The 27835-nt window shown below is 32.0% G+C and overlaps 1 protein-coding gene across 8 annotated transcripts; it reads right to left on the minus strand.

Annotated features, from left to right (window-relative positions):
- Window positions 1-27835, minus strand: LOC143047729 (uncharacterized). Of its 8 annotated transcripts, none has more exons than XM_076220942.1 (4): window positions 16584-16785; window positions 12990-13093; window positions 7272-7322; window positions 1-3454 (listed from the first exon to the last, which is right to left on the minus strand). In XM_076220942.1, exon 4 carries the CDS (start codon window positions 3434-3436, stop codon window positions 1478-1480), a length of 1959 nt encoding a protein of 652 aa, XP_076077057.1. In that variant the 5' UTR covers window positions 3437-3454; window positions 7272-7322; window positions 12990-13093; window positions 16584-16785; the 3' UTR covers window positions 1-1477. The 8 variants fall into 8 exon arrangements, with proteins under 8 accessions (XP_076077057.1, XP_076077056.1, XP_076077064.1 ...); XM_076220941.1 differs by having other exon boundaries at window positions 7268-7322; XM_076220949.1 differs by lacking the exons at window positions 12990-13093; window positions 16584-16785 and adding an exon at window positions 27755-27835.

Genomic DNA, 27835 nt, shown 5'->3' on the forward strand with positions numbered 1-27835 from the left:
TTTTTGAGAACTTCAACTTGTCAAAGATAAAGCTATGAAAAGTCAAGAGAGAATATTTTCCCGCCAAAATTTCAATGGCTAATATCTCGAAAACAAGCACGGTGACCTATATATTTTTTTTGCTCTTTGGATTCCTTTATTAATCCCCTATCTATATAAACTAGTGTTTTGAAAAGTTAATTACTATGAAACTGAGAAGCCAATTCCCTTAAACAGCATCAGCTTCCTTTCGTTCTCGATATTATCAGAATCCTGGTATCTATGGTGGGTTTATTTAAGTGCAAGTCTCACAGAAAACCACGCAAACAAAAAATCGGATGAAAGTGGACGAAACACAGTTAGGATCATATTAACCTCTAGATGCGTTTTTTTGTGTACTATTTGGTTATACTTTCTCATTGGCACATATTCCATTTTACTTATAAAACAAAATGAATTATCAAAATATGGATAAATGACGAAAACATTATGAATTATTATAGTTTACAAAACACTTAAACAAATTATAACTGCGTAACCGAACCTTCACAATTACAAGGAAAGGTTTGGCCTTCCAATTGTTGGATTCAAGCTTAATAATGAGGTTAGGGTGGTACATAACACTACAGGGAGATAACTCTGTAAAAATCAGCTAAACGTTTCAATCATGCATTGTTGTAAAGAACATGTTAAGCTTCTCAATGATCAAATTTAGTGTTTATCAAACTGCTAAATATTTTAAATGAAATTTTTCAGATAAAGTGTTTGGCTCGATTTTTTAAAATATTTTTGACAAAAGGATCTAAGTTAATATTTTGTCAAAATTTTCTGAAAATTAAACGAGCCAAATTAATTTAAATCAAGGTGTTTAGTACCACCTTATGGTAGATGGAACAGGCATCTGGCATACAAAACTAAAAGCCTGGTATCATTAGATTAGTACTGCCATGTGCAAGTCGTGCATATTTAAATCAATTTCTGGTCGATGGTTACTAACCTCGTCAATCATGATCAACACATTGTAACAAAACGTATTATGAGTTATATTCAAAGGTTTCCCCTTTTCAATCCCCTATTTTTGAGTGGTATTTCATTTTTTTTTTATTGACACTATAAGTGTAAAAGCTTTTCCGGTTTCATGTTTAGTTCACCCATTACCCTTATGTTTACATGGTGCAATGTTGTAATTTACAATTGTATAGTGTTGGTAAAGTACGTTGGGTACACAGTTTCAAAATGTGTCGAATTTTGTCGATAATTTGTATGATTTTAAAGAAAAATGTGTTGTTGGTTGATAATACTATCTCTCAATGCTATGATATTAGTTTATACGTCGTGTTTTTACAACCAAATGTAACAATTTAGTTATCAACATATCATCTTCTGCACCAATATCCAAAGCATTTTAGACACATAGTCTAGGTCATGATTTTGGTATAATTACATCTGGTAATTTTACAACAGAAATAAAACATCAACAATAACAAAACTAACATTACTATTGTCGCTTAGCATTTGACTGAACTTGCAATGGGGAAATAAATTGTAACGTTTTATTGTTAACCGTTAAATGCTTCAATGTTTCGACATTGCCACTGTCTAGTTTGACATTCGTGTATGTGTTTCGTGGCGTAAATCCTGCTGTTTCTGCATCAGAGAGAAATGAATTAAATGGTGGCAGAGGCGAATTCCTCTCATTTGTGGTTATAAGTTGTAATGTAGTAATGTTTAATTTTTGATTGTCTGACACTGTTGATACCGTCTTAGATTTAACAGGATCCGTTGAACTATGCGATTGCGACTGGGAGTTTGATTCCCCGTCTAATTTAACAGGTGGTCTACGTTCAGATTCAATAAATTTTGGCACATTTAAATGCTTGTGGTCAAGCTTAAGTTCCACTACACTACTGATTATTGGTTCCTTGCTTTTCCTTGGTGTAGTAGATGGAATTTGTTTTGGCGGTTCTTCGTCCTCCAACGTTGCATTATTGATAGTTATTACTGGAGCCGGGGACATTCTGGTTTGCAGTTGACGTGATCCTGCACTTAATGTTTGCTGAACACGATTCGATGCGGAATCCATCATTAAACTTGACCTTTCCTCTTGAATTCGATGCATTGTTTTAGAAATTTCTAACGGTATCAATGCTTCTTCGTCATCGTGTGTACTTGATACATATGAAGGCGGAGGATTTGGAACTGCACGCGGAGTGACCGTGCCACTCTCAGCAGACGAACTTCTGTTTGTTATGGCATTGTTTATCATATTTTTCCAATCATCGTTTAACGAACTTTCGGAATCCGTTTCGAAGTAATAGTCACGTACATTACTTCTCGTGTGATGCTTCGGAAAACCTTTATACTTTTCCCTAAATGGTATATCTGCGAACAGTTTTGTAGACTGTCCAATGACATCAATTGGCGCCAATGAACATACTCCTAAGACAGAAGGATCACGACTTTGAAATTTCATGCGGTTTAATTCGTCCCCTTGCTTTGTTCTGAAGTTTGCTTCCTCTTGTGGATACATTTGTTTCAGTATTCGAGTTCTGTTCGATGAGGAACCAAAATTTAAACTTTTCCCTATCCATACAACATTAGCTTTACCTTCTGATTTAGCTGAATTTTGGTCTTTCCATCGATTAGCTTTCTTTCTATCTGAAGTCCAATCATAGGATCTGGACGATTCTATAGATGGTTTAAGATTTGAATCCGATGCTATAGGGTCTAATCTTCTTGGTTTAGTTTTTCTATTACCATTTGGTATCGGTTTCAACCCTCTGGCAACATCGACAGCGTCCTTCTTTGTTTTCATGAACTTTTCCAAGTTTACAATTGGAAGACTATCTAATCCTAAATTATGCATTTGTTTGAACTTTGTACTCTCTTCGATTTGATTCGGAGATTTCCTTTTAGGTAACTTCACTCCGATGGAATAGTTATCTTTCTTATGAGCGACGACTACATTATTTGGTAAATTTGCTCGTAGAACTTTATCTTTCGGAATAAGAAATGACGGTTTTGAAGTCTTACTCAATGAACTGATTCCCTCCGTAAAAATTGGAACTTTTCGTGGAGTCACATCCGGCTTGGGTAATAATGGTGGCTGATGAGGTTGTTTCTTAAATGGCAATTTTACCGATGGTAAATTTTTCACTGTTAAGTTTACCTCATTAGATACTATACTATTATATTGTTTGAGAATCGCAAATGCTTTTTCTTTTCCCACCGGTTTTAGTTTTATACCGCCATTTTTATGTTCAACAGTACTGTTTTGCTTGTCTAGGAAATCCGATAGATTGGGACCTTGTTGAGGCTTTTGTGTTATTTTCACAGAAGGAAGTTTTGGAACCATGTCATAGTTGTTCAGTCGAAGCTTTTCCTCATCCTCAGATGGAGTTATATGCTTCATAATACGACCTTTTGTTGCTACATCAGATCTATTCTTAGTTCCCATACTGTGTCATCTGTACAACTACAATAAATATGACAAACATAATTTAACAAACATAGTTATAATTCGGAAACTCTTTAACAAAATAAGCAATAGAAGCAATTGCTATATAAATACAACTACTGTAAACGTGGAGTATGTTGTTTGGGGATATATGCGCGACCATATACATTTTATTTTGCATTCAAATTGCGCAAAATAAAAACCTGGTATATAAGATACAAACTTTACAAAATTATTTCCAGTATTTTCAATAAAACACTTACATTTGAACAAAACGTTCACATTACATCTGTTGGTAGAACATATTTGCCACCTTGAAACATATTGTTAGAAAACAATCCTGTATTGTCAATGTTTAGAATAAGTGTTTTCTACCACACATGTTATCCCTTTACTACATGTTAGTAAGACGAATTGAGCTCTTATTGTCCATCGGATGTACATTAAAATAGTAGTTGATAGATCGAAGGATAGAGGAAATGTTTTCGTCTGGTGAATTGTTTATTAAACATGTTATGCTTTTAGGGAAACAAAACCTGCATGTTTTTATGATGCCAATACATGTAAATTGGCTGACAAAAGTACGTTGTAAAAGCTTTTAAGTGAATAGGTAGCTGAGAAAATGATATAAAAGATGTAGCTTTTAGTTAAAGAGCATGGCCATTACTGGGAATTTCCTTAAACATGACCACCAAAATATCTGATAATTTGATTGCATGTTGATAAAAATGTAAAGCATGCACTATCACAACAATCCTAAGAGCTTAAATTTTGGATGTATTCTGTTAATAATGGGTGTGTACTTTTAAAACTATTATACATACATATGTGGTTCATGAGTGTTTCTCGTTTCTAGTTTTTTTATATAGATTAGACCGTTGGTTTTCCCGTTTGAATGGTTTACCACTCGTACTTTTTGGGGCCCTTAATAGCTAGCTGTTTGGTGTGAGTCAATGCTCCGTGTTGAAGACCGTATTTTGACCTATAATGGTTTACTTTTATAAATTGGATGGAGAGTTGTCTCATTACCACATCTTTTTATATCTATAGAATTGTTTCAATATATCTTGTATGAACATGTATAGGGTAAAACATGTCTCTGCAATGCAAAAGTAAACATTTATTAAACTTCTGGGATATGACTGAGTTTTCTTTAGTTGGAGACAATGATCAAATAACTGACATTAAAAACGTGTCAGGTAACCTTTCATTTGATATCAAAGCATGGGTAAATTTTATTTTAATATATATAAGAAATTTGTTGATGGGTGTTGTTATCCTTCGTATTCATTTTTTTTTGGTTTGAGAGTTCTGGATGAAGATAAAACTGGAAAACTATTCAGACGCACGAAATTATATACATGTTGTTTCAATATTTTATAGCGAAAATAGAATCCTTAGTTTTAATTACTTAGTACTAGGTTTTTTCTCCCAAAAATATTAAGATAAAAAAATATACCATATTGTTCATTTTGAATATTTCAGTACAATAATGCAAATAGTTATGATACTTCTGTTTAATTATATAAGTATCTTTTTGTTTTCCGGCACTTGTTGTGAATTTTGGCTTCAACTCCTAGCATATCAAGTTTGATGGTCTTGATATGATTAACAGAGAATATAATCATGGACCTTGACTATAGAAAAATCGAAAAAAATACATCTTAAAAACTAGGGAATAGTAAATAAAGGACAGAGAATAATTAGTTGGTTAAATACACAATATATATATATAGAGAGAGAATAGCGGGGAAAATGTCCTAAATTTCTCCCCGCGTATGGAATTCACTGACCCCGTATATACGGGTATCGTATTAGGTCACTAGCACACTAATAAAGCATAATACAAATAGATTAGAAAATATGTGTTTGGCAAATAAGTACAAGTTTATTTAAAAGTTATTAAGTTTGAATTATAAATAAACCAAAATAATAAAAAATCCTGCTATTGTAATATGATCTTACAATGTTTAAACGTACACACTAACTGACATTATTTTCTTTTTCCTGTATGATTTTTTAAAAATCTTTTATAATTTACCGATACTGTGAAAACAGAACTAGGTACAGGACTATTACGTAAATTATTGAACACAAATGAATTGCAGATAATGAACCAAACATTTCTATTAATTAACTAGATATACTGAGATGTCATATGCGTGCCAATTGGACAGCTCACACCGCACAGCAAGCTATAAAGCCCCCCCCCCCCAAAAAAAAAAAAAAAAAAAAACGACTAATGTCCTAAAATTCGAACAGGAAAACCAGAAACACACTTATGAACCACATCAACAAACAACAATCGCTAATTATCATGTTCATGACTTGAACAGGTGCAAACATATGCAGCGGGTTCTAAAGTTTTAATAGGTACCAACCTTCACCCTTACCTGAAATAATGGTGCAACATCACAACATAGAAAGACACGCTATAGGATATCAATTAAAATGACGTACTGTAAATTCAGGAATTATTGCGATGTTTTTATTATTGCGAAAAATGAGACATGGTTATAATCTCAATAATTTAAACTCGCATTTTGAATTTTTTCATATGAATTGAACAGGATTTTTCACAATGTCGCAAAAAATAAAATTGCAATAGTAAATGCACGCAATAATTTCTGAATGTACAGTTACTAAATTAAACATATAAAAATCTGCAAAACCTATAAGTCTCTAATATGTAAATTATTAAAAGTTTGTCCGGTAAATGGTATCAATTTAAATGACCGAATCGAATGTATTATTTGCAAAAGATTTCAATGTTTATTGTTATTTTTATAATAACTTGACACATTTAAAAATAAATATAACTTGTACTTATTTGCCAAACACATATCTAATTTATATGTATCATGCATATTTAAATATCAGACACAATTAGCTGTTTATTTATTAAAATGTTATCAACTCTTTTTCAGGTTATTCAAATACTGTTCTTAAAAGTAAAGGTCTATTTAGTATGGTAAAGTTTCAATAGTTTTACCTTTAACATTACTATCAATGTATTTTCAACAATTACTTAACCTAATATTGTAAATTCAGAAATGTTCACGTGTTTTTAATATTACGACTCTTGAATAATGCACAAATGAATATACAAAAAAATATCGATGTATATAGAGGTATTCGCAGTAACTGCTTGCTGGGTAAGAGGCTGGTATCCTTGATAAGTTTTTATAATTCTTTGCCATAGCAGACGATTCTTGGCCACGGGTGTTTTCTATAAAAATAATCAACTACTCAGTTGTGTTGTTTGTCTGTGATGTATGTTTACACAATTTTGGCTTGTGGGTCCTATTATTTTTTCATTGATCAATTGTATCTTTCTGGGTTACGAATCCAATGTATACAATATAACGGAACTATAATCAACTATCAGACAAGTCGGGAATATGACAATTGATGGGGTTCGTGTTGCTTAATCTTTAGTTTTCTATGTTGTGTCTTGTTTACTATTATTTGTTTGTTTGTCTTTTTCTTTTTTTAGCCGGGGCGTTTTCTGTTTATTTTCGATCTTTTTGAGTTTGAAAATCCCTGTTATCTTTCGCCCCTCTTTTGTTTTACATTGTTTGGTTTGAATTTTTGTCAGCTTTTATAGCCTTTTAAAAAAAAATTCTACTTGGAGTCAATAATTATTTGTCCAACGCAAGTAACTTAATTTCATTTTCCCCTTTTATGAAATGAAAGACTTGAAAGCGGATTACAGCGGATTCTTTTACAAAGTGTTGCTGCTTTTGTACCTATGTTACTAATGAACTTTTACTAGCATCAACAGGAATACTTCATTAAAACCTTAATTATATACTGTATTCTAATACTTACTTACCCTTCCTGGCTTAAATCCCAACCTTAAGTCAACGATACTACATATTCCTCACTGAAATGAATATTAAACTCTAAATAATAAAGCTTACAACACTATCAATTTACAAACCTCAATTGGAACTAGTGATATTTCTTTTGTATTCACACTATTTACTTTTTTACCTTTGTAAAAGAACAGATTTGAATCATAATTATTCCACGTGCAAGGTAAACTATAAAAAAGTTTCTGATAAACACGACTGGTTGATTAAGTTGCCAAAAATGTTGAATTGTTTAAGATGAATTAATTTGACAACGACTTTATCAGTCAATGATGTTTGCGATAATAATAGTATTGTAATGTAACACGAAATATCAATGTTATAAAATTGTCAAATAAAAATCCTTTTAAAATTATCCAATTCTAGAATATGAAACAAAAGGATTTTCCAATGTTCAAAACGTGTAAATCCAACCAAAATCTTTCGATTGAGTAAGTCAGTCAATATAATAATTGTTATATGAATGTAATGTTTATGGGATGGTAGCATCTCTGTGATAGTACTACAAGTTGGAAAACCTATTAATAATTAGAATTTAGAATAACTGATAAATGAATAGATCTACTTGATAACCACTTTATACCTTATAGTGTGTATGTTAATCTGCTTGTGCATTTCTGTGTAATTTATTTTATTGGTTAGTTGACATGAAGAAAACAATTCTGGTGGTTGCAGCTATATTAGGCATGCGCAGTCACGATAGCTACGATAGGGATTGGACAAAATCGGTACATTTTCAGACCGGTTGACTAACCTGATGTCTGACTATCTCCATTGAAACAGTGTGTGCAAAATAAATGCAACAGTACTATACGGCTGTTCAGTAGTCATAAATCAAGGATATAGCCTAAAGGTTTAGCTCTAACACATTTTAACAGAAGAAATACGACAGAATGATATTTAATTATGAGTTACTAGATATGCAGCAAAGAAATTGAGATCACAGATCATCAGTTAATAATAAGCACTTCAACTTCAAATCGCGTAAACCTGTTGCTCGTGGTTTTGCTATCAAATAGGGGCGAACGATAGCAGAGGGACTTTCAATCTCATAATTGACAAAACACGAACCCCTAAAAAAACTGGGGGTGATCTCATATGTCAACTTGTTTTCGTGCGAAAAAAAATGATATTAATTCATTTCGTTCAATAATATACGGAAATTATCATGAGTAAAACAATTTTGTTTGGTTAATGAATTAGAAACTGCTTATTATACCCTTGCAAACTAACAATCGAAAAGCTCAATTAACTAATGTTATAAAGTTCGAGCAAGTATTAAGCCAATAGAAAACTAAAGATTGATCAAGATAAGGAATACATAGCCGTAACAGAACAAAGGTGCATAATTGTGGGGAAAATTAACGAACAAATTAGTCACACTGACATATGAAACCAAGACCTTCTAAAAAGTAACCTTTCTGACGTCATATAAACACAATTTGGAAGGACATTTTAAGTCTGTCTACGTACAAACACTTATTTCATTAATTACTTGTTATCACATTATAATATCGAAATTAGAACAATTGATAGAATTTTCATCAAAGATATTTACGTCAACGTACGTTTGACACAAGTCATGTTCTTGAAAGCTACATCTAACTACTAAAAGGTTTGAAATAGACCCTGTGTTGCATTAAAGATTTAGTTCGATATATAACTTGGCTATTAATCAACAGTTTATGTATTTAATTCTGGACTAACGACCCGGATTAAATAACTTATATGAGATTTTTTTATAGTACGAATTGAATATAGATATCTAACGATATGGGCGTAAAGTTGACAGATATTTATCGCGCAGGAATTGAGATATTGAAAGAAGTTTGGTAACCTGAGATCATATGTAAATATTGAACATTTGCAAATCAAAGATTTATTACTTTTCGAAGTGAACGTGAGAGTCGATTTTGCAATTAATCTTGCAACAGTTTAAATAAATGCACTTCTTGTTAAAACGTCAATATATGCCACACAGAAAGTTTATTTACAATTCGTGTTTCAGAATCGACGGAATGATGTTTCCTAGATATTTTGTAAGCTCTGTCAGAATAGGAAATGACAAATGTTTTAAACTCTACCACAGCATCGGAACTGGAATACCACTGTAGAAAAACTCTGGACGAACCATGTTTAAGTGCATCAAGTCTCCCGATTGTATGACATTCGTTCGAGGGTCCTTTAGTTGAAACATCGAAGACAAAGCTTACGGCAAAGTTATAAAGATCTAAAATCAAATCTACAAATACCCTCGTCAGTGTCAATAATTTTCACAAATACATTATACATAAATATATAATGTGTCTTAAAAGTCTCTCATTGTTTTTTGTAAGATTGGTATGTACCTTGTAAATTTTCTAATTGTTTTTATATTAATCTGTGAATCTTATCATATGCCGAAAGGTGGGTCTCATTAGGGTCTAAATATGATGCGGGTTCGGCAGATTTTATTTAAGCGTGACACATGGAAGTCAAATAATTAAGCGTGAAAACGGGAAACGAAGTCGAGCAGGACACTGGAAATTCTATGAGCTATTATTGCAACGAGAAGCAGGATACAGGATTCTGACAAAAAATAAGCGGGATCCTGGATTAGACATCTTCCCAAATACACCGCGTCAGAAGCTACACTCTAATAGAATATTGAATATGAAAATACAATAAATTTACTTACCATAGACATCAGACGCGCGTTTTGTCGGCAAAAGACCTTTTAGTGACCCTTGACTCAAAAAAGGATAAGTTGTGAAAAAACAAAGTTAAAGAACATTTCCGAAAGATTTACTAAGTACAGCTTAGGTAATCTTTTCCCAAGATAAATAATTCCCATTAAGATAATTGAAAAAGGAAAAGTTTGCACTCAAACTGAATTTCCTCATGAAAAATTCATACATTCTTAATATTTGATTCGACTAAGTTGTTCTTCCTGACATATCTCAGTTTGTCGTCATTCCCATTATTTAATGTTTTATTGGGAAACCAAACCTTGAATCATCATATCTCTAAATAATTGCAAAACACAATTGAATAGGAATTCCGCGTCACTAAATTTTCTTCATATATTTATTCGCATGTAATTCGAATTGAATACAAATCTTCGTTCAAAGAGTATAATTAACTCAGGAAAGAGTTATCGGGATATTATATCCCATAAAATAATGTCATATTAATTTAATATAGGATTAATTGAGCTTAATTCCTGATTCGTTTGAACATTTGAGATTAAATTTCAATTAACTGATTTCGAAGATTCGATTGAACCGAAATTTAATGTTGCAGCTACTTAAAACATGCAATGCTTAGAATTATCATAATTATTTTGTAGAGGAATTGTGCACGTACTACAATTATTTAATGTGATTAGAAAGTTAGAATAATTATTATGGAATAAATTGAACTTTATTGAGTTATCGATAGGAAATGATTATGCATGAACAATGTAGAGATTATCAAGGAAATGCATTTTAATGTGTTTTAACTAAAAGGAGTAATTCAAGATTGCAATTATCTGTAAGCCTGAAACTAGTCTAGTTAATATTCATCAAAACTGAACGTTGAACCGAATAGTTTTCTCTTTAAGGGGAATGTAACTTGATATTTCTGGTATTTAGCGGGAATCGTACAGTGTATGTTTTTCTCTCATTTGGATGTGATGTAAAGTAAAAATAAAGTAAATCCTGAACTCCGATGAAAATTCAAAACGGAAAGTCTTTAATCAAATGGCAAATCAAAAGATAAAACACATCAAACGAATGAATAACAACTGAAATTACAGAAGTTGGAATATATATTTCACTATTTGTCTATTTTTTACTGACATTCTAAGTACAATTGATATGCCAGAAACATTCCAAATAAATCTCAGAACATAAATTGTTTATAGACAACTTTATAGACAAAAGACACACAGCAAAATATTAATTGTGATAAATATGGAAAAAAGTGTCTTTTATTCTACCTCAAACATTTAAATATGACTGATATTCCACTAAATCTGCCTTATATTTTATTTTGTTTTTCATTTTTTTTTTTGGTCTTTCATATTTGGATCCGCCTCAACTATTAAATCATGCTAACACCATCGTTTTAAGCAATATTGTTCCCTATTATATTGTAGAATGCAATAACCAAATAACCAACAAAGCATTTCACAGGTGAAATATATCTAGACATCCATTTACAACAGGAAGGAATTAAACAATCTTCCAAGATTTTACCAATAATTATATATACTTATATTATATTATAAATAATGTTGCCTGTGGTAGTTCGTACAGTTTTTAATTTCGAGTTGAAACGTTTTGAAAACATTTCGACGACATATCACGAAAACCTCTCACCACAAATTTAATTCACGTATTTTTTCATGACAAGTTAACAAAGCTATAAATGAAAAGGTAGTAGTATTGAACTGAATGCAATGCAAACAGATGATGTTAATGTAATAGCAATCATTATCTCGTTTTTTTGCACTTATTGATGCCCTTGACTCAACATGGTTATCATTTTCATTTATTAGGATTGAAATTATGCATTCCTATAATTTTCAATTTTAATGTTGAAAATAAACGAATGAATTCGCATTGAATTTGAGTCATTAGAAAATAATATGGAATATATCTGTTCATGCATGTTTCTATAAGTTCGTCATTATTTGTTTTAGCGTTACTGATAGAAATGTATTGTCGAAATACGCATTTGGTGCTTTAAAATTAGTAGCACTAATGTTATTTACTTCTAAATCTAATATCATTATCCTTGTATTATAAACAGAAGTCAAAATTTCAAATAATAATCATAATGTGCAAGAGAAGTTCATTAGATTTTGAGACACTTTTAGGAAATTGTTCAGTTGATTTTTTTTTAGCAAAAATGAAATTAACAAAAATATCGAAATCCAAGGAAAATTCAAAAGGTATGTCCCTAAGCAAATGGCAAAATCAAAAGCTCAAAAACATCAAACGAATGGATAACAACTGTCACAATACTGAATTGATACATGTAGAAAATGATGGATTAAACCTGTCTTTTTATCAAGCAAAACCTCTCACCTGTATGAAAGTCTCATAAAATTCCATTATATTGACAACTATGTGTGAACAAAACAAACAGATATAAAAAGTAGGGTACAGCAGTCAACATTCTAATATTTCAACTCAAACCGATTAATAATTTCAGCTGTTTGCTGATGTTTGTCAATTTATTCTTAACTTCTTATTTTAAAAGAGAAATTAAAAGTCCAAAAAAAAATTAAAAGGAAGAATCTTTAACATTTCTTCAAAGAGACAAGTTGTGAAAAATTATCAATGTGAAGCTATACTCAAATCGATGCCTTTTCATCAGGTTTAATTTATTTCCTTACTGTGTCAGGTATTTGATGCTAAAATCTCTGAGAATGGAAAATGAAATTTATTTACTTTAGTCAATGATAATAATAAAAAATAGTATGCTGATTATGAATCTGAATTTTTTTATTTAATATTTAAACTAGAAAAACCATTTCTTTAAAGAACCATCATAAAAAGACTTAAACTTTATAACGGTATTTCTTTATTTTTAATTTGAATACTTTGCCCATAAGTTTTAAATGTCATGTTTAAGCTGAAAACAATTACTAGCACTTTTAAAGTCTTAGATATGCAAATCAAAATAAACCAGGTGCATTTCATATTTACCGTTTTACTTTTGATAGCGCTGATAACTTCCATGATTATATATTTTCGCCACTTATATATTTTCCTTCTGGAAAATATTTGTCACTTGGGTGCAAATTGTTTCGCTATAAAAAAAATCATTGTAAGATATGAAAAAGGAAAATTTAAAGCGCATCCGAATAAAAGTTTTATTGATATGTGAATGAAACTAATATTAACATCATTATGTATAACACTGCTTTATGGCAATTTTACGATTTTTCGTTGTTTACTTTTGTATATAAAATTTACTGAGGTTAACCAAAGGTTAAGTTAAGGTGTATGACAGTTTTTGGGTCAATGTGGACAAATTGTAGGGTTCATGTGTTCAAACATGTATGCGAAGTGAGTTGAGGGATTCTGTGTATTTTGTTTGCTTTTTGTAATTGCGGATGTGAGTCTTTCTTTAGTCATCCAACTCTTGTATTTTCTTACATATTATCAACTCAAAGACAGTGAGTATTCTACTAAACTGTTTTCATTATACCTATTTGGCGGGAACTTTTCAAATGACTTTAGTCATTAGATTGGGAAAAAATGAATTATTGTCTTAAGGGTGTACCTAACACTACAGGGAGATAACTCTGTAAAATCAGCTAAACGTTTTAATCACGTTGTATTGTTAAGGAAACATTAAGCCTCTCAATGATCCAAATTAGTGTTTGTCAAACTGCTATATATTCAACCAATTTTTTCCAAGAAAGTGATTGGTTCAAGTTTTTTTGAAATTTGAAATTTTTTTCAAAGGGCAAAAGTAAATATTTGGTCAAATTTTTATGAAAATTAAACGAGCCAAATTAATTTTAGTCAAAGTGTTAGGTACCACCTTAAGATGGCGTCTGATATATTGTTTGTTAAATGCTTTAACGTCTAGTGGCAAATATTTCATACATATTCAGCACGATTATAAATTACAGATATATCAAATAACCAATTTTAATTTTGCTAATTGAAAATTAAGCTGAATAAAATAATTTAAGACAGCAGAGAAGATAATTCTGTTTTAATTGTTTATTACTTAGACTTAAATAAAGAGTGAACTATTTATACTGTAAATTTATGCTGTCTCTAGTCTGGTCAAAGGGTCAGAGTGTCCTACTTAATTAAACGATAAATTGTTGAAATTAGATAACATGTGTTCCCGTGCAGAGAAATTTCACTGAATGATTGGATATCATCTTTTTTATTAGTAAACGATCTTGCGGTGTCACCACGAGTTCAGGTGTAGTGCGGTGTGGTAACTTCCTTTTATCATCAGCATTTGATGTGTTAACTTGTGATCTTAATCAAACAATTTGTTAAAAATTCGCCCCCCCCCCCCACATGCCTCCCTTAATGTTATCTTTTGAAGTAGATATATATAACGTAACGGTACCCAAATTGCACCTATTTAGCAAAAATAGCAGTGGAAGTCTTACAAGATTTCCTAGAGACTAAACAAGTTGTATTTTTATGATCCGATAGTATGCACGTCTTTCAACATAGGTAAATATATTTAGATATACACAAAACGTTTACAGTATTTATCAACAAATGAAGTGTTTACTGAAAAAGCAAAATGTACTGAAACGTCGCCATGCGACGTCATCAAAACGTCATCTTTTTAAAATTAGCAACTACAATATGTTTCAAGTATCCATTTCTTAAAAAAAGAAGAGTAAGCATGGACAAATATCCAATTGTTCAAAATATTTGAAAAAAATAAACAAAAGCTCTGTTATTCGACTTTTGACGATGCAAATTTAAGCATGGATGCAATTTGGGTACTACTCATTACAGAATCATTGATGGTTTGGAGGTTATTCAATTCAGACCAATTTTTCTATGACTCCATATGAATTGAAAATCAAATTGGTGTACCTATATAATAAAGAAGGATACGGCTACAAAATAAACACAAAATGGAAATGTTTGTCTTGATCATAAAAAAACGTAGTTGAAAAAAACTGTCAAAATAGGTGCAATTTGGGTACCGTCACGTTATATATATATATATATATATATATATATATATATATATATATATATATATATGTTTATTTATGGGGCAGATTTTTCTCCCCACCTTTGCTATTCTTTGTCATTTATTCAATTAATATGATATTAGTGGATGTAATTTCGTATTAATTATGTATTATTATTTCATATTAAATATGAACTTTTATGTCAAATGTTTTATTTGCAAAATGTATTTTTTGCATTTTATGTTTTGAATAAATGACCTTTTTTCGTCAGTTTAGTTTTTATATCATATAGTAAATCAAGCTCAGACTCTGGCATGTGTATACATAGAATGTTTATGGAATCTAGCTGTCTGTCTTAAAAGTATGTTCTTAAAATTGGGCGACTGAGAAGAAGGGCGGGAAGTTCTAGTACGGGTTGACTGTGATAAAGGAAGGTAAGTTCTAGTACGGGGCGACTGAGAAGAAGGGCGGGAAGTTCAAATTCGGGTCGACTATGATAAAGGACGGTAAAGTTCTTGTACGGGGCGACTGAGATGAAGAGGAGGGGGGGATTCAAGTACGGGGCGACTGAGATGAAGAGGAAGGGGGGGATTCAAGTACGGGGCGACTGAGATGAAGGACGGTAAGTTCTAGTACTGGCCTACTGAGATGAAGGGCGGGACGTTCTAGTACCACTGAAATAAGCGTATTAATATAAGCAGAATATTTTTTATCAAATAAAATTTCAAGTCGGAAGTCAAAGTTTTACTATGTGACAAAATTAACGATATCGCGAGACTATAAGAATGTTTCAATATTGAGTTCTGTGTTTACGACTAGCGTCCTTCTCAAAATATGCATACCCATTTTATTTTTGTTACAAAGTACACAAACCAATGATAAAACTATGGATTCACTAACTAATGCCTTTTGTTCAAATAAATCTGTTGAAACTGTCTGGGAAATGTAATTGTAAAATGGCAAAAAATAACAAACTCCGACTAAAACTCAAAACAGAAAGTCCCTAATCAAAAGCTCAAACACATCAAACGAATGGACAACAACTGTCATATTCCTGTAAAATTCATTATCAGATTAGTAGAAACCTGCATAACAACCAAAACTTGATAACGTGGAAATTTGGAACTAGAAAGGGCAACCTTCTGATTTGTGTTTGTGTCTATAGATTTACCATAATCAATGGCACCTTTCGGTTACAGTACATTTTAATTCGTATGTTACGGTGCATGTTTTCCTTATGCATTCATTGTTTCTCATTGTCATTCATACCGCATCTTATTTTGTGTTTGGCTATCTGGGATGTATAAATACGCTGCCACGTCCGTTGAGAACATACCGTAACGCTAAATCCATTACATTGACTAGAACTTGAAGTGCCATGGGCTTCAAACTTTTAAGAAACCGTGTAACAACTCGTGGGGTGTTAAAATGTAAAGGTTTTGTCTATGTGTTATTCTACATCACATAATTATTTTAATTAAATAAGCACAGGTTATATGAGGAAATAACAACTTGTCAAGATTACCCAAATCACTACAAAGTCTCAGACTTAAAAATTCAATATGAAATCTTATCATAAACATAAATACCTTTTAAATACAAATAAACATACCTTATATTTTAAAACTCGTATGCAATTTCCATTTTACTTTGACATAACATACGGAAGTGTATCCAATTTGAATAAATTTTACATTGTAACATTAAGTATTAACTTCCAATCCGATATATCTTTCAATATAACAAGTGTATAAAAATCTGTCTTATTTAAATTTTAAATAAATCCTATCAGATTATCGGTATAATTACTTAGTGTATTGGGTTCCGTACGAGGCTAAACGAGGTGAATGATTGTATCAAAACATTTAAATATTTTATATCTTTGTCTGCTTAACACGAAGTATATTTGTTTTGTATTGCATACTTCGACGTCAGTATGATATTTTGAAGGGAGTGTGTGAAATACTTCACCAAAGTGTATACCAAAGAGAGTGCCAGAACCCTATATTAATATTCTTATCGAATACATTTAGTCCTTAGTGTACCCTGAATTAATGATTAAATATTCCCCTTTCTTTTGCAATGTTAAAAAACGTCAACTTGCCTATTTAAAGAAATCATACTTTATAATACATTTCATTTGAATATAAAGGATATATGTTTGGAAAAATAATTGTAAACGTTATATCGTTCATTAATTATTAAGAATATTTAAAAACTAAAATACTATATAATTAAAAAAGTATACTAGACAGTAATTTTAATTTTAAATCCGAGTGATATTAACTATATAATTAGAACAGCGGGTTACATCGATATAAGCAGATGTGGTATGAGAGCCAATGAGACAACTCTCCAACCAAGTCACAATTTGTGAAAGAAAAACTATAATAGGTCAAAGTACGGTATGCAACATGGAGCTTTGGCTCACACCGAACAGCAAGCTATAAAGGGCCCCAAAATGACTAGTGTAAAACCATTCATTTTATAGCAAAAGATTCAAACGACCAGAACATACATCTTCCATATCCGATGGAGATTTTTTATGAAGATGTTAAGCCTTATAACGGCAAAACATGCTACTTTCTGCAAACTCGGAAAAGAAAAAAACTCCAACATTTGAACAATCTGAGATTGCATGATATACCGTCAATATCTATATGAATCTTTTTCATAAAGAAGAATTCGGTGTTGGTAGCAGATGTTTGATTGCTGCTGTTCAATTTATTCGTAACTTTTCTCGACATGGGGTAATTCAGGAATTTACATGTTGTATCGGCACCTGCCCATTGTTGACTGCATGCTTCGCTATGCACGTTTCTTTAATTGTTTTTCCGTCGGGTTGCTTTTTCATTGGCACATTCCCACATCTGCTTTTTAAATACAAGTACGTTACAAATCTTACTTACGGAGGTCACACTGAGTGTTACAAGTAACTGTAATCTCCCATATACAAAAGTATCATTAAACGCCTACAGCAACACTAACCTCCGGGTATTTTGGGTCTGTCCTCAAATTATTGAAACACAATATTTGTTGTAATCAATGACATTATAACACTATATTTTCAAAATAAATTGTCTGTTTATGACATTCCGTTGCATTTAGAAACAAATTAAAAGAAATTAAAAGATAGTCTTTTGAAATAAATTTTACCTTTGTAGAATTTTTCTTTTATCAATACATACATTACAAGTTCCACTTTCAACATCTTAAGAACTAACAAGGGACATCACATGCAGTATTTTAATCGGCGTGTTTAATCTACTTTTTCTTCAAATGAAAATTACAAGAGAAGACGGAAGTTGGCATCGTGTGTTAAATGCTGATATATCCCTACATATTGTTCATAATCGATTGTAGCCGGAAAGCTGAAAATGCTCATTTAGCCAATGCATATTCGCCAAGCTGATCTACGTTGCCATAGGCAGGATTCGGGAGGGTCTAATGTTGTATTTCAAGACAATCATTTAGTCAAATCACATGACTTGAACAGGAACGATACGGATCGGAGAATTATAAATGTCAATAAAGAAAAGACGAAACCCCGACGATTTGGGTTCCAAAAACTTTATGATGATTTATACAAAAAGATGCCACCTGAACACTTCTTCGAAAAACAGTAAAATTGTAATATGCTCTGAACCACAAGAGAAGAGCTAGCAAATTAGAACACACACAGATTAAAAACGAAACAATCGAATAAATGACACCCATTCCCAAATTCCAAAGTTCTAAAGCTTGTTGATGCCACTGCTGTTGGAGTTTTAATTCACCGAGGGTATCACCAGCCCAGTAGTCAGCACTGTGCTGACATGGCACTGTGCTGACATGAATTATTATTGATATGGTCATATTTATAAATCTACTGTTTACAAAATTTTTGAATTTTTGAAATTACAAAACTTTTGAATTATTGAAATACTCAGGCTTTTCTAACTCCGGAATAGATAACCTAAGCTGTATTTGGCAACTCTTTTTAGAATTTGGTCCTCAATGCTCTTCAACTTCGTTCTTTATTTGGACTTCGAGCGTCACTGATGAGTCTTTTGTAGACGAAACGCGCGTCTGGCGTAAATACAAAATTCAATCCTGATATCTATGATGAGTTTATTTTTCTAGAAATTGGATAACTTCTAAATTCCCATGCAATTGATAAGTCGTTCAAATACGTTTTGGAGGTTTGCCCAAGATCTCATTTAAAAGATATATATTTTTTTTTAGGTTGGGATCCCTTTTTCACGAGGATTACTATAAATATATAATAGAAATACAAGTATTGAAATTTAGTAATTTCATGTTTGAATGCAATTATGTCATTGTCTCCAAAACAATATATTTGTATATAAGAATGATTATGAAATCATAAAGCGATAAATAAATAGTAAAAAGGTTTGTTGAAACGAAAATAAAGAAATCATATTCTATATAAATTTTAATAACCTTTTGCAGACGTATGCATATTATATTACTTACGTTAGTTACTTCCGCCTGAGCGGGCGTGGTAAACACGGTCACCTGATTAAAGAGTACTCTATCAGTTTTCAATTAAATTTGTAATTGATAATTAAGAAATGCTTTATTTTGAAATTTTATTGGGATGTAATGCGTTAACCGAAGCACATTTTTTTTATGAAGAACTTCCATTTAAAAAAATGAATCGACACATCAAAATTAATTCTTATAACTACATTATTATGCTACAAGCATGAAATTACGAGTTATATCAAGTATTTTATGTTTCTTTGTGCATTATTGTGCGTTGTCATGGAATGCACGCGCTGTCATGACTGTTGCGTTTTATTGGGAATAAAAATCTTGTTTTGGAATGCCTCGCGATTCTTGTTAGCTAATTAAGTATAAGTTCTTATTTACAGGCAATGTAATCATTTATTCTGATCTGAAGCACATGGTCCTTCTAATTGTATATTGATTGATTTGTTGCTCATTAACGTCCAGTGGCAAATATTTCATGCATGTTAAGGACGGTAACACATTTTAGCAATAAATTCAATAGATAGGTCCTTCAAAGGGGCTGCCCAGGATAAAGAAAGAAGAATTTCCGACTACCACTGGAAAATGAGGGTATATTAGAAAGGGTAAGATATTAAGCCTTGAAACAGGCCACCTAAGGATCCCTGAAAGATTTGTTGTAAGGTTTCTTACTATGCAGAGAGCATGACACTCTCTTAACATTAAGCACCGGATTGTACGTCCGAATTCTGACTTGACGTGGCTGCGTACTTGTATATCCAGCACAACCAAACGGACACCCAACATTGGCAAATGGTTCTACTGCCGGTCGGAAGAAGACCAAGAGTGATATTATCTATACTCTCTATTCATCCTTGTTCGTTTAAATTTGTATGATAATAACTATTAAATTGGCAAAAAAGAGTGCCTTTACTAAAATATCATAGATGGATGACATCCATAATCTAATCAAATTATTAATATTAAGAATTTGAGAGATGTATATTGACGTTCGATACATTTTTTCTTTCTTAATAAAAACTAAAAATTTGCATCAAGCTTTTCAAATAGCAAATTGGACCATTGTTAAGTGTTAGAGCATTTATAATTTTTGTTACATATTCATAAAAAAAAGCGTTATAAGGAAACCACCACAAGTATAGTATGTATACACTTGAACTTATATATCCTGTAAATCTTAATATAAATGATCAATTTTATCATTATTTTAGGTAGAAATATACAGAACTTGGATGTGCAAAGTGTGTTGGTCAATACATATGATAAAATTGAGAATGGAAATGGGGAATGTGCCAAAGAGACAACAACCCGACCATAGAAAAAAACAACAGCAGAAGGTCACCAACAGGTCTTCAATGTAGCGAGAAATTCCCGCACCCGGAGGCGTCCTTCAACTGGCCCCTAAACAAATATAATTTTTTGTATACTAGTTCAGTGATAATGAACGCCATACTAATTTCGGATTTAACATAAAAGGGACGCGAGAAAGGATGTTTTATGTTTATCGGGAAGTCCGGACAACACCCTTTCTTATATACAGTGATTAAGTTGTCAATACCACAAATGCATGCTGGCTATTTTAAATCTACAGATCTACAATTGTTTATGAGACGTAGATTTTTAGAGAAAAATTTCATAGGAATCCTTAAATTTCTTTCGAATCACATTATACTTATATTTTGTTACACTGTCAGAAAAATGAATAATAAAAAAAATATTTTCCATCAAAGTGGCGAATCAGAATATTAATTAATAAAATATAACATACCCGTAAAGCGGCTTTAAAAAGGACAGATTAGAGTCTCTGACAAGCATCTGATAAGTTTCTCCAGTTAAAACATATAGCATGGTAATCAATCTTATACAGTTCTTTTATTAAAAGCAGTTGCATATAAGTAAGTGTTGCTCATCTCGTTTCAATCTGATTTATATAGTAGTTTTTGTATTTCGAACAACTATGTAGTGTTATTCACACCAAATTAGTACTGGTTTTAATGGAAAAATAACCCTTTGCATGTATCGTCCATAGTGGTCACTTTCTGGTTTATTTTTGTCTAATCGTTTAACAGACTAACAACAACTTAGGTGAAGACTGGAAATGATATGACTAGGTAGCATGACAGTTTTAAATAATATGCCTCGTGAAGTTGGAAGACTATATGTATCTACCTTTATTTAAATTTCGGCCTCGGTATAGTATAAAATGTTGATTTCTTAGCAGGCATATGCATATATCAAAGACAAAAATGTCGAAGGACCACGAAGGATAATATTGAACAGATATATCATGTTAAGGAGGGGTATTTGCGAAAAATACCAGTCGAGAGAATGTTAAATTTCACGAGCCGTAAGGCGAGGGAAATTCATTCTCAAGACTGGTATTTTTCGCAAATACCCCTCAATAACATGATATATCTGTTTAATTACACCGAATGTTAATGTACTAAAACGCATTGATGATCGTGACGTTACAAGCGTCCAGTCGGATAGAGTATTTTTTGGCAAATACCACGGCAGAGAGGGTAAAAAAGGCATATCCTTTTAGCAAATACCCCGGCGGCGTTAAAAATGAACGATATTCATTTGATAACAGTAAATTGGTGAAAAATACACTGGCTATTAACCAATCAAAAACCCGGATTCTTACATAAGGTGTAATTATATACAATAATCACTTTGAATGAGGAATATGATGATATTTATGAAATGCCAAAGAACGAATATAATATATAGACCAGCATACGTTTGAATCAGTTAAAGTAAACTAGAGACTCTAAAGAGCCTGTGTCGCTCACCTTGGTCTATGTGAGTATTAAACAAAGGACGCAGATGGATTCATGACAAATTGTGTTTTGGTGATGGTGATGTGTTTGTACTGAACATTCTTGCTGCTCACAATTATCTCTGTCTATAATGAACTTGGCATAGTAGTTTTAATGGAAAATGTTAGTAAAAATTTACAAATTTTATGAAAATTGTTAAAAAATGACTATAAAGGACAATAACTCCTTAGGGGTCTATTGACCATTTTGGTCATGTTGACTTATTTTTAGGTCTTACTTTGCTGTACATTATTGCTGTTTACAGTTTATCTTTATCTATAATAATATTCAAGATAATATAAAAAAAACGGCAAAATTTCCTTAAATTACCAATTCAGGGGCAGCAACCTAACAACGGGTTGTCTGATTCATCTGAAATTTTCAGAGCAGATAGATTTTGACCTGATAAACAATTTAATCCAGTCAGATTTGCTATAAATGCCAATATCAATGACTAGATGTACAACTTGGTGTTTACCTAACGAATAGTGTCTAGTATCGTATTTAGAGGGGCGGAAGGATTTTTTAGTCGGCGTGTCTGGGTAAACCTTTATTTATGCGGGAATTTCGGATTTAACCTTATCGGAAAACTGGAAAGAATGTTAAAAATGTTTATCGGGAAATTCGGACGACATCCCTCCTATCGCCTCTCTATATACAGTGATTAAGTGGTCAATACCAGAAATTTGATAGTGACCGGTCGGTTCATACATGCCGTAAAAGCCGAGTTTCGGTAAAGGTTTACAAGTACCATGAGCCTACTTTGAAACCAATCAGGGGGAAAACTATTAAGAAATTGATCTATAATAGTTTTCTCAATAATATTTAGAATAATTCAAAGACAGGTTTAACACTAACATTGTATAAACATTTTGAAAAATTATAAAGTTAAAATAAATAATCTCTTCACAGGATATTGAAATGTTTATTACTTCAGAACGGAATGTGGAAATTCTGTACAACATTATTAAAAATGCAAACTACATAAAGATCAGTATAGGTTCATTCAATATCAATTTTACTTACCACTAAAATCAATAAAATAGTAAATTGTTAATATCCTGCTTGTCTAATATAAATATGATTCCTGTGTAATGAAATAAACACCATAGAATCGTGTCAACGTATTGATATGTACTAGATTTCTGTTATTCGAGTTCAAAGTTGTCAGTTGTCGATTTCAGAAAACATGTCAATTTCTTCAGATCGCGTTATCAGCTGTTTTGTTCTAAGAGCCGAGCAGAAACACTACGATTTTTTCTATTGCATTGATAACTTTTGTTATTCTTGTGAAAAATACATATCGATTTTGTTAACGTTGAATTTTCGATATAAAAATATACCAAATCATTTCTTAAACTTGTTGGCCGACCACCGGTACGCTCTATTAGAGTGGGTTTTTTTTAATCTAAAAATTCTAAAATACGTATGTAAAGAAAATAAATAGCTTATCCTTAATCTTTGCATAATATAATATTTATGATAATTTTATATGCAGAAAACTTGTTATGGCGTTAACCCAACGTTTAGCCTTCCAGTTAACTACGTAACAATTTCGTGAGTTGCAAATATAAGTTATATAGAGTTGTTATTTTCTAGTGGCTATCATTATTTTGGGGATGAAACACAGTAAAAGTAACACTTCATGAGACTTTATTAAAAAAATCATTCTTATAATCTACTTTACAAAAGTATATTTCACGAATAATTAAACATGCTGAAAATAAATACTCGATTCGAAGCAATTCTGAGTTTATTTTCTAAAATAGGATATACAGAAAGATGGTCGTGTGAAAGAACCTCATAAAATATTCGAAAACATGTTATATTTATTCTGTTAACAACTGATTCAATCAAGAAGGTTGAATTAATTGAGTATTCTTTTGTTATTTATGGAACAGATATTACGAAAATGTACGTTTGTCTACTTAAGGTTTTAATTTTCGAATTATATTAAAAGAAACGAGAGTCGGCAGCCAAAAGGTGCACTCAAAATAAGACGAAGAGAAACGACAACATCATGCCAAAATACCCCTTCCAAAAAACAATCATGCCAAAATACTCCTCCCCAAAAACAGACATAAAAAACAATCAAAAGACAACCAACAGTCTACCAAAAATAAGCAAAACGAAATCCATCTAAAAACGGGAATGATTATATGTGCTCCGGAAGGGTATTAAGAGATTCTACTTAGATGTGACACCCAACATGGTATTTATACGAAAATTGTACAGATCCGTGGTATTAAAATTAAAAAACTCAAAGACCATGCACTGTCAGTGGAATTTGACATATAGCTAACTATTTCTATGATACAAAAGGAGATCCATACTGATATATTTATTTTTGAATTTTGTGTCAAACACAACTTAACCTTTTGTCTGTATTAAGACGGTTTGAATTGCTTTGCAGCATCATAGATGAACGCGATGTGTATGTGTGTGTTTTTCGATTTTAAAGAGAACGATAGTTTCCATATTTTCACAAGCATTATAGTACTTTCATTTGTTTATACCTCTTTAAGAATTCTGTTTCATTATTGGTGAGAAAAAAAATGTCGAAATAGCAAATAAAAAATTGCTTCATTTTCAATTCAAACTTTGCATTTAAACAAAAATTTCCTCCTTGGGGGATAAATATACTATTTACTGCTGTCGGACGTGTTTTCGTAATGTCTCTGATATATTATTACGTTAAGTAATAATGGATATTAGGGCTGTAATAACCCTCGGTGTTGCCCCGGACCATTCATTACAGAATTCCTCAGACTATTATTACGGACATTGGACATATAACAGTCATTACGGAACACTCATTATTCAATACTTTGGTAAATATAGATTAAATTAAAACACTAAATTAAGCGAAAGTGCATTTTAAAAGTAATATGCCATGCATCTAGAAATGAATAGTTGAAATCAACGGTTGGTTTGAGAACTATGCATGTTCAAAAATAATATTGCGTATATTAATTGAAAGCAAATGACATCTTGATGAACCTAAATCGTTCTTGCCTTAAGTAAGAGTTTCTTTGATCGTGATTTTATAGTGTTTTAAGACATTATTAAACTTCGATCAAAATATCAAATGTCTAAAGATGTTTTTCGTGACCATGTTATTGGGTGTTGACACGAATGTTAAACACTACCTGTACATTGAAATTGCATTACATTAACAACAAGGGAGACAACTCCAGACAATCGTATAAACAGAGAGAGAGAGAGAGATTCCTATTCCAACATTTCTAAATCAGAAAAGATATAATTTCTTTGAGGTTTTGAAAAGGTAAAACGATCACATAACATGATAATTCAAAGGTATTTTGAATTAGTTTGGCTCAATTTCACACGTTTCAATAAATTTGAATAATATAACGTAAAACTGTGTTTTATGGTATGCGTCATTTCATCTTCCGTCATATTTTCGTCATGTCTACATTCAGTTTCGTTAATTCTAGTCAATCGCTAGATACTTGCAAATTGTGTTGTATAATTATTTTATTTAAAATTACACCATCTACATGTACTTAACACCAAACCAAACATGTATAGTTTATCAATAGGTTAATTTGTGAATCTATAATTGTTTGGATTTTTTATAAGTCTTTATAAGGGTATAGTTGAGGGTTGTTTTTTGTTTTCGTTTTTTTTTTCCATTATTATTTTTAATGCATTTTTCTGTTTTCCTAATGAATGTTGACTGCATATGTTTTTATCTTTTTATTAGTTTTTAGCACCCCATTATTTTTATTTTCTGGACCTAATTTTCTCCATTCTGTATTTTTAGTCCTTTATTCTACACCTTTCCATTATTATTCTCTTTTCTGTAAACCCCACCAAGAACCTCCGTTATGCTTATGTTGGTATAATGTACCTTAGTAAAAATGGAGTTACTTTTAAAAACCTCATCAAAACTGGGTTGAAAATATTTACGCAAAATCTCAACTTTAACGTTAAAATATTCTAAAGCATTTGAAACGTTAGTGCGACCGTTTCTCGAATTTAGTTCATGTATTCGGAGAAAAAGTCTGTAAAATGACTGTGTGAACACAAAATGTCATGGCAAAAGACTATAATTGTGCTTTTCTTGTAGTTATTTATATGTCAAATGACTGATGCGCACCTGTATGTGTGTTGTGTCTGCTTGACATTCTGGCTTTCAGCATTCATCACTGGCTAGCTGCTTGCTGTGAAAAGGAGAGCCAAGTGCGTAAGTCTTTCCTGCCAGTTACAGCCTCTCATGCAGTAAGACCTATGTGGCCCAGATATGGAGGAGGAGGTTTGGCCCCTAGATGCAAGGCATGCTAGGCCCACCGGTGAGTGGATACGCCCTGGTGCCTACAAACCGAACCCCCAGCTATGGATACATAGCCCAACTGCCTTGTGGGTTACTGTGGAAAGTCGGAGGCTATAGGAGACAACCCTGAAAGAAATCCGGACAGGTGCAATCCGTTAGCATGGCGATCATCTACGGGAATAATACCAAGAGAGAAAACCCGGTCCACTAGAGCGGAGGTTGGACGTTGGGCTAACAACCCAACTCTGTAAAAAAAGAGCTTGTTACAGAAACCAGAGAAGCCTTATGCCACTTCTGGCGCGGAGAGAATTAAGGGTTAAGGGATTCGAAGAAATTTAATATTTAAACTGCATGGTAACGATTGACTCTATTACAAAGGTTGATGTAGTTAAGTATGATCTCTGTAATTAAGGGATTGTTATAAAGATAAAATTCAGAAAGAAAATGTGGAATGTGTCAAAGCGACAACAACCCGACCATAGATCAGACAACAGCCGAAGGCCACCAATGGGTCTTCCATGTAGCGAGAAACTCCCACCCCGGAGGTGTCCTTCGGCTGGCCTTGTTGACCACAGGTTTAAATTTTCAAGCAAAATTGAGGCGGGAGATCCTAAACAGGACTGTTTCGTAATAGCAAGTCTAAGAGAACCCGACAGCACAATTACAAAAAAGGAAATAAAAAAAAAAACGAACCGAAAAAAGACGTTACTAAAATTACTTCACGACTTAACGATTTCACAGGGTCAAGAAAATACGTCTATGAAATGCCATAAGTCCAAACAATTCTTTTTAATGCAGAACAAAACCAAACATGTTATGATCAGCCATGCCTCAAAAACGTAGACTTTGGATAGTACACTGATACTCAGACCAACAAGAAATGAATACGAAGTTATGCATGAACTTTTCTCTACTTTTCTTAACACAAATCATATACTGGTTAATATAATTACAAACAAAAAGAGAAATATTTACAAATTGTAAGAAATAATATGTACTCACGTAAACCGGTACAAAGGTTCACGAAATCAACATTATTAAAATAGTTATTGATACCGTCAAAAGATGACAAATACTAGAGGTTGTAAACAATAAGTCTTTTAAAAACCTCCAGTCAATACACAAAGATCAGATTTGTTTACACAACAATTTTACAAAACACGTAATCACCTTTGATCGGAAATTGAAAAAAAGAACATTCACAAGACACTTTAAATTGGTGGTATTAACCTCTTCCGTTGTTATCAGTCT

This window comes from Mytilus galloprovincialis, chromosome 10, assembly GCF_965363235.1.
Source record: "Mytilus galloprovincialis chromosome 10, xbMytGall1.hap1.1, whole genome shotgun sequence".
Lineage (NCBI taxonomy): Eukaryota > Metazoa > Mollusca > Bivalvia > Mytilida > Mytilidae > Mytilus > Mytilus galloprovincialis.

What these genes read in the sequence shown, in the direction of transcription:
- LOC143047729 (XM_076220949.1), bottom strand. Translation starts at nt 3,436, where the DNA reads ATGGGAACTAAGAATAGATCTGATGTAGCAACAAAAGGTCGTATTATG.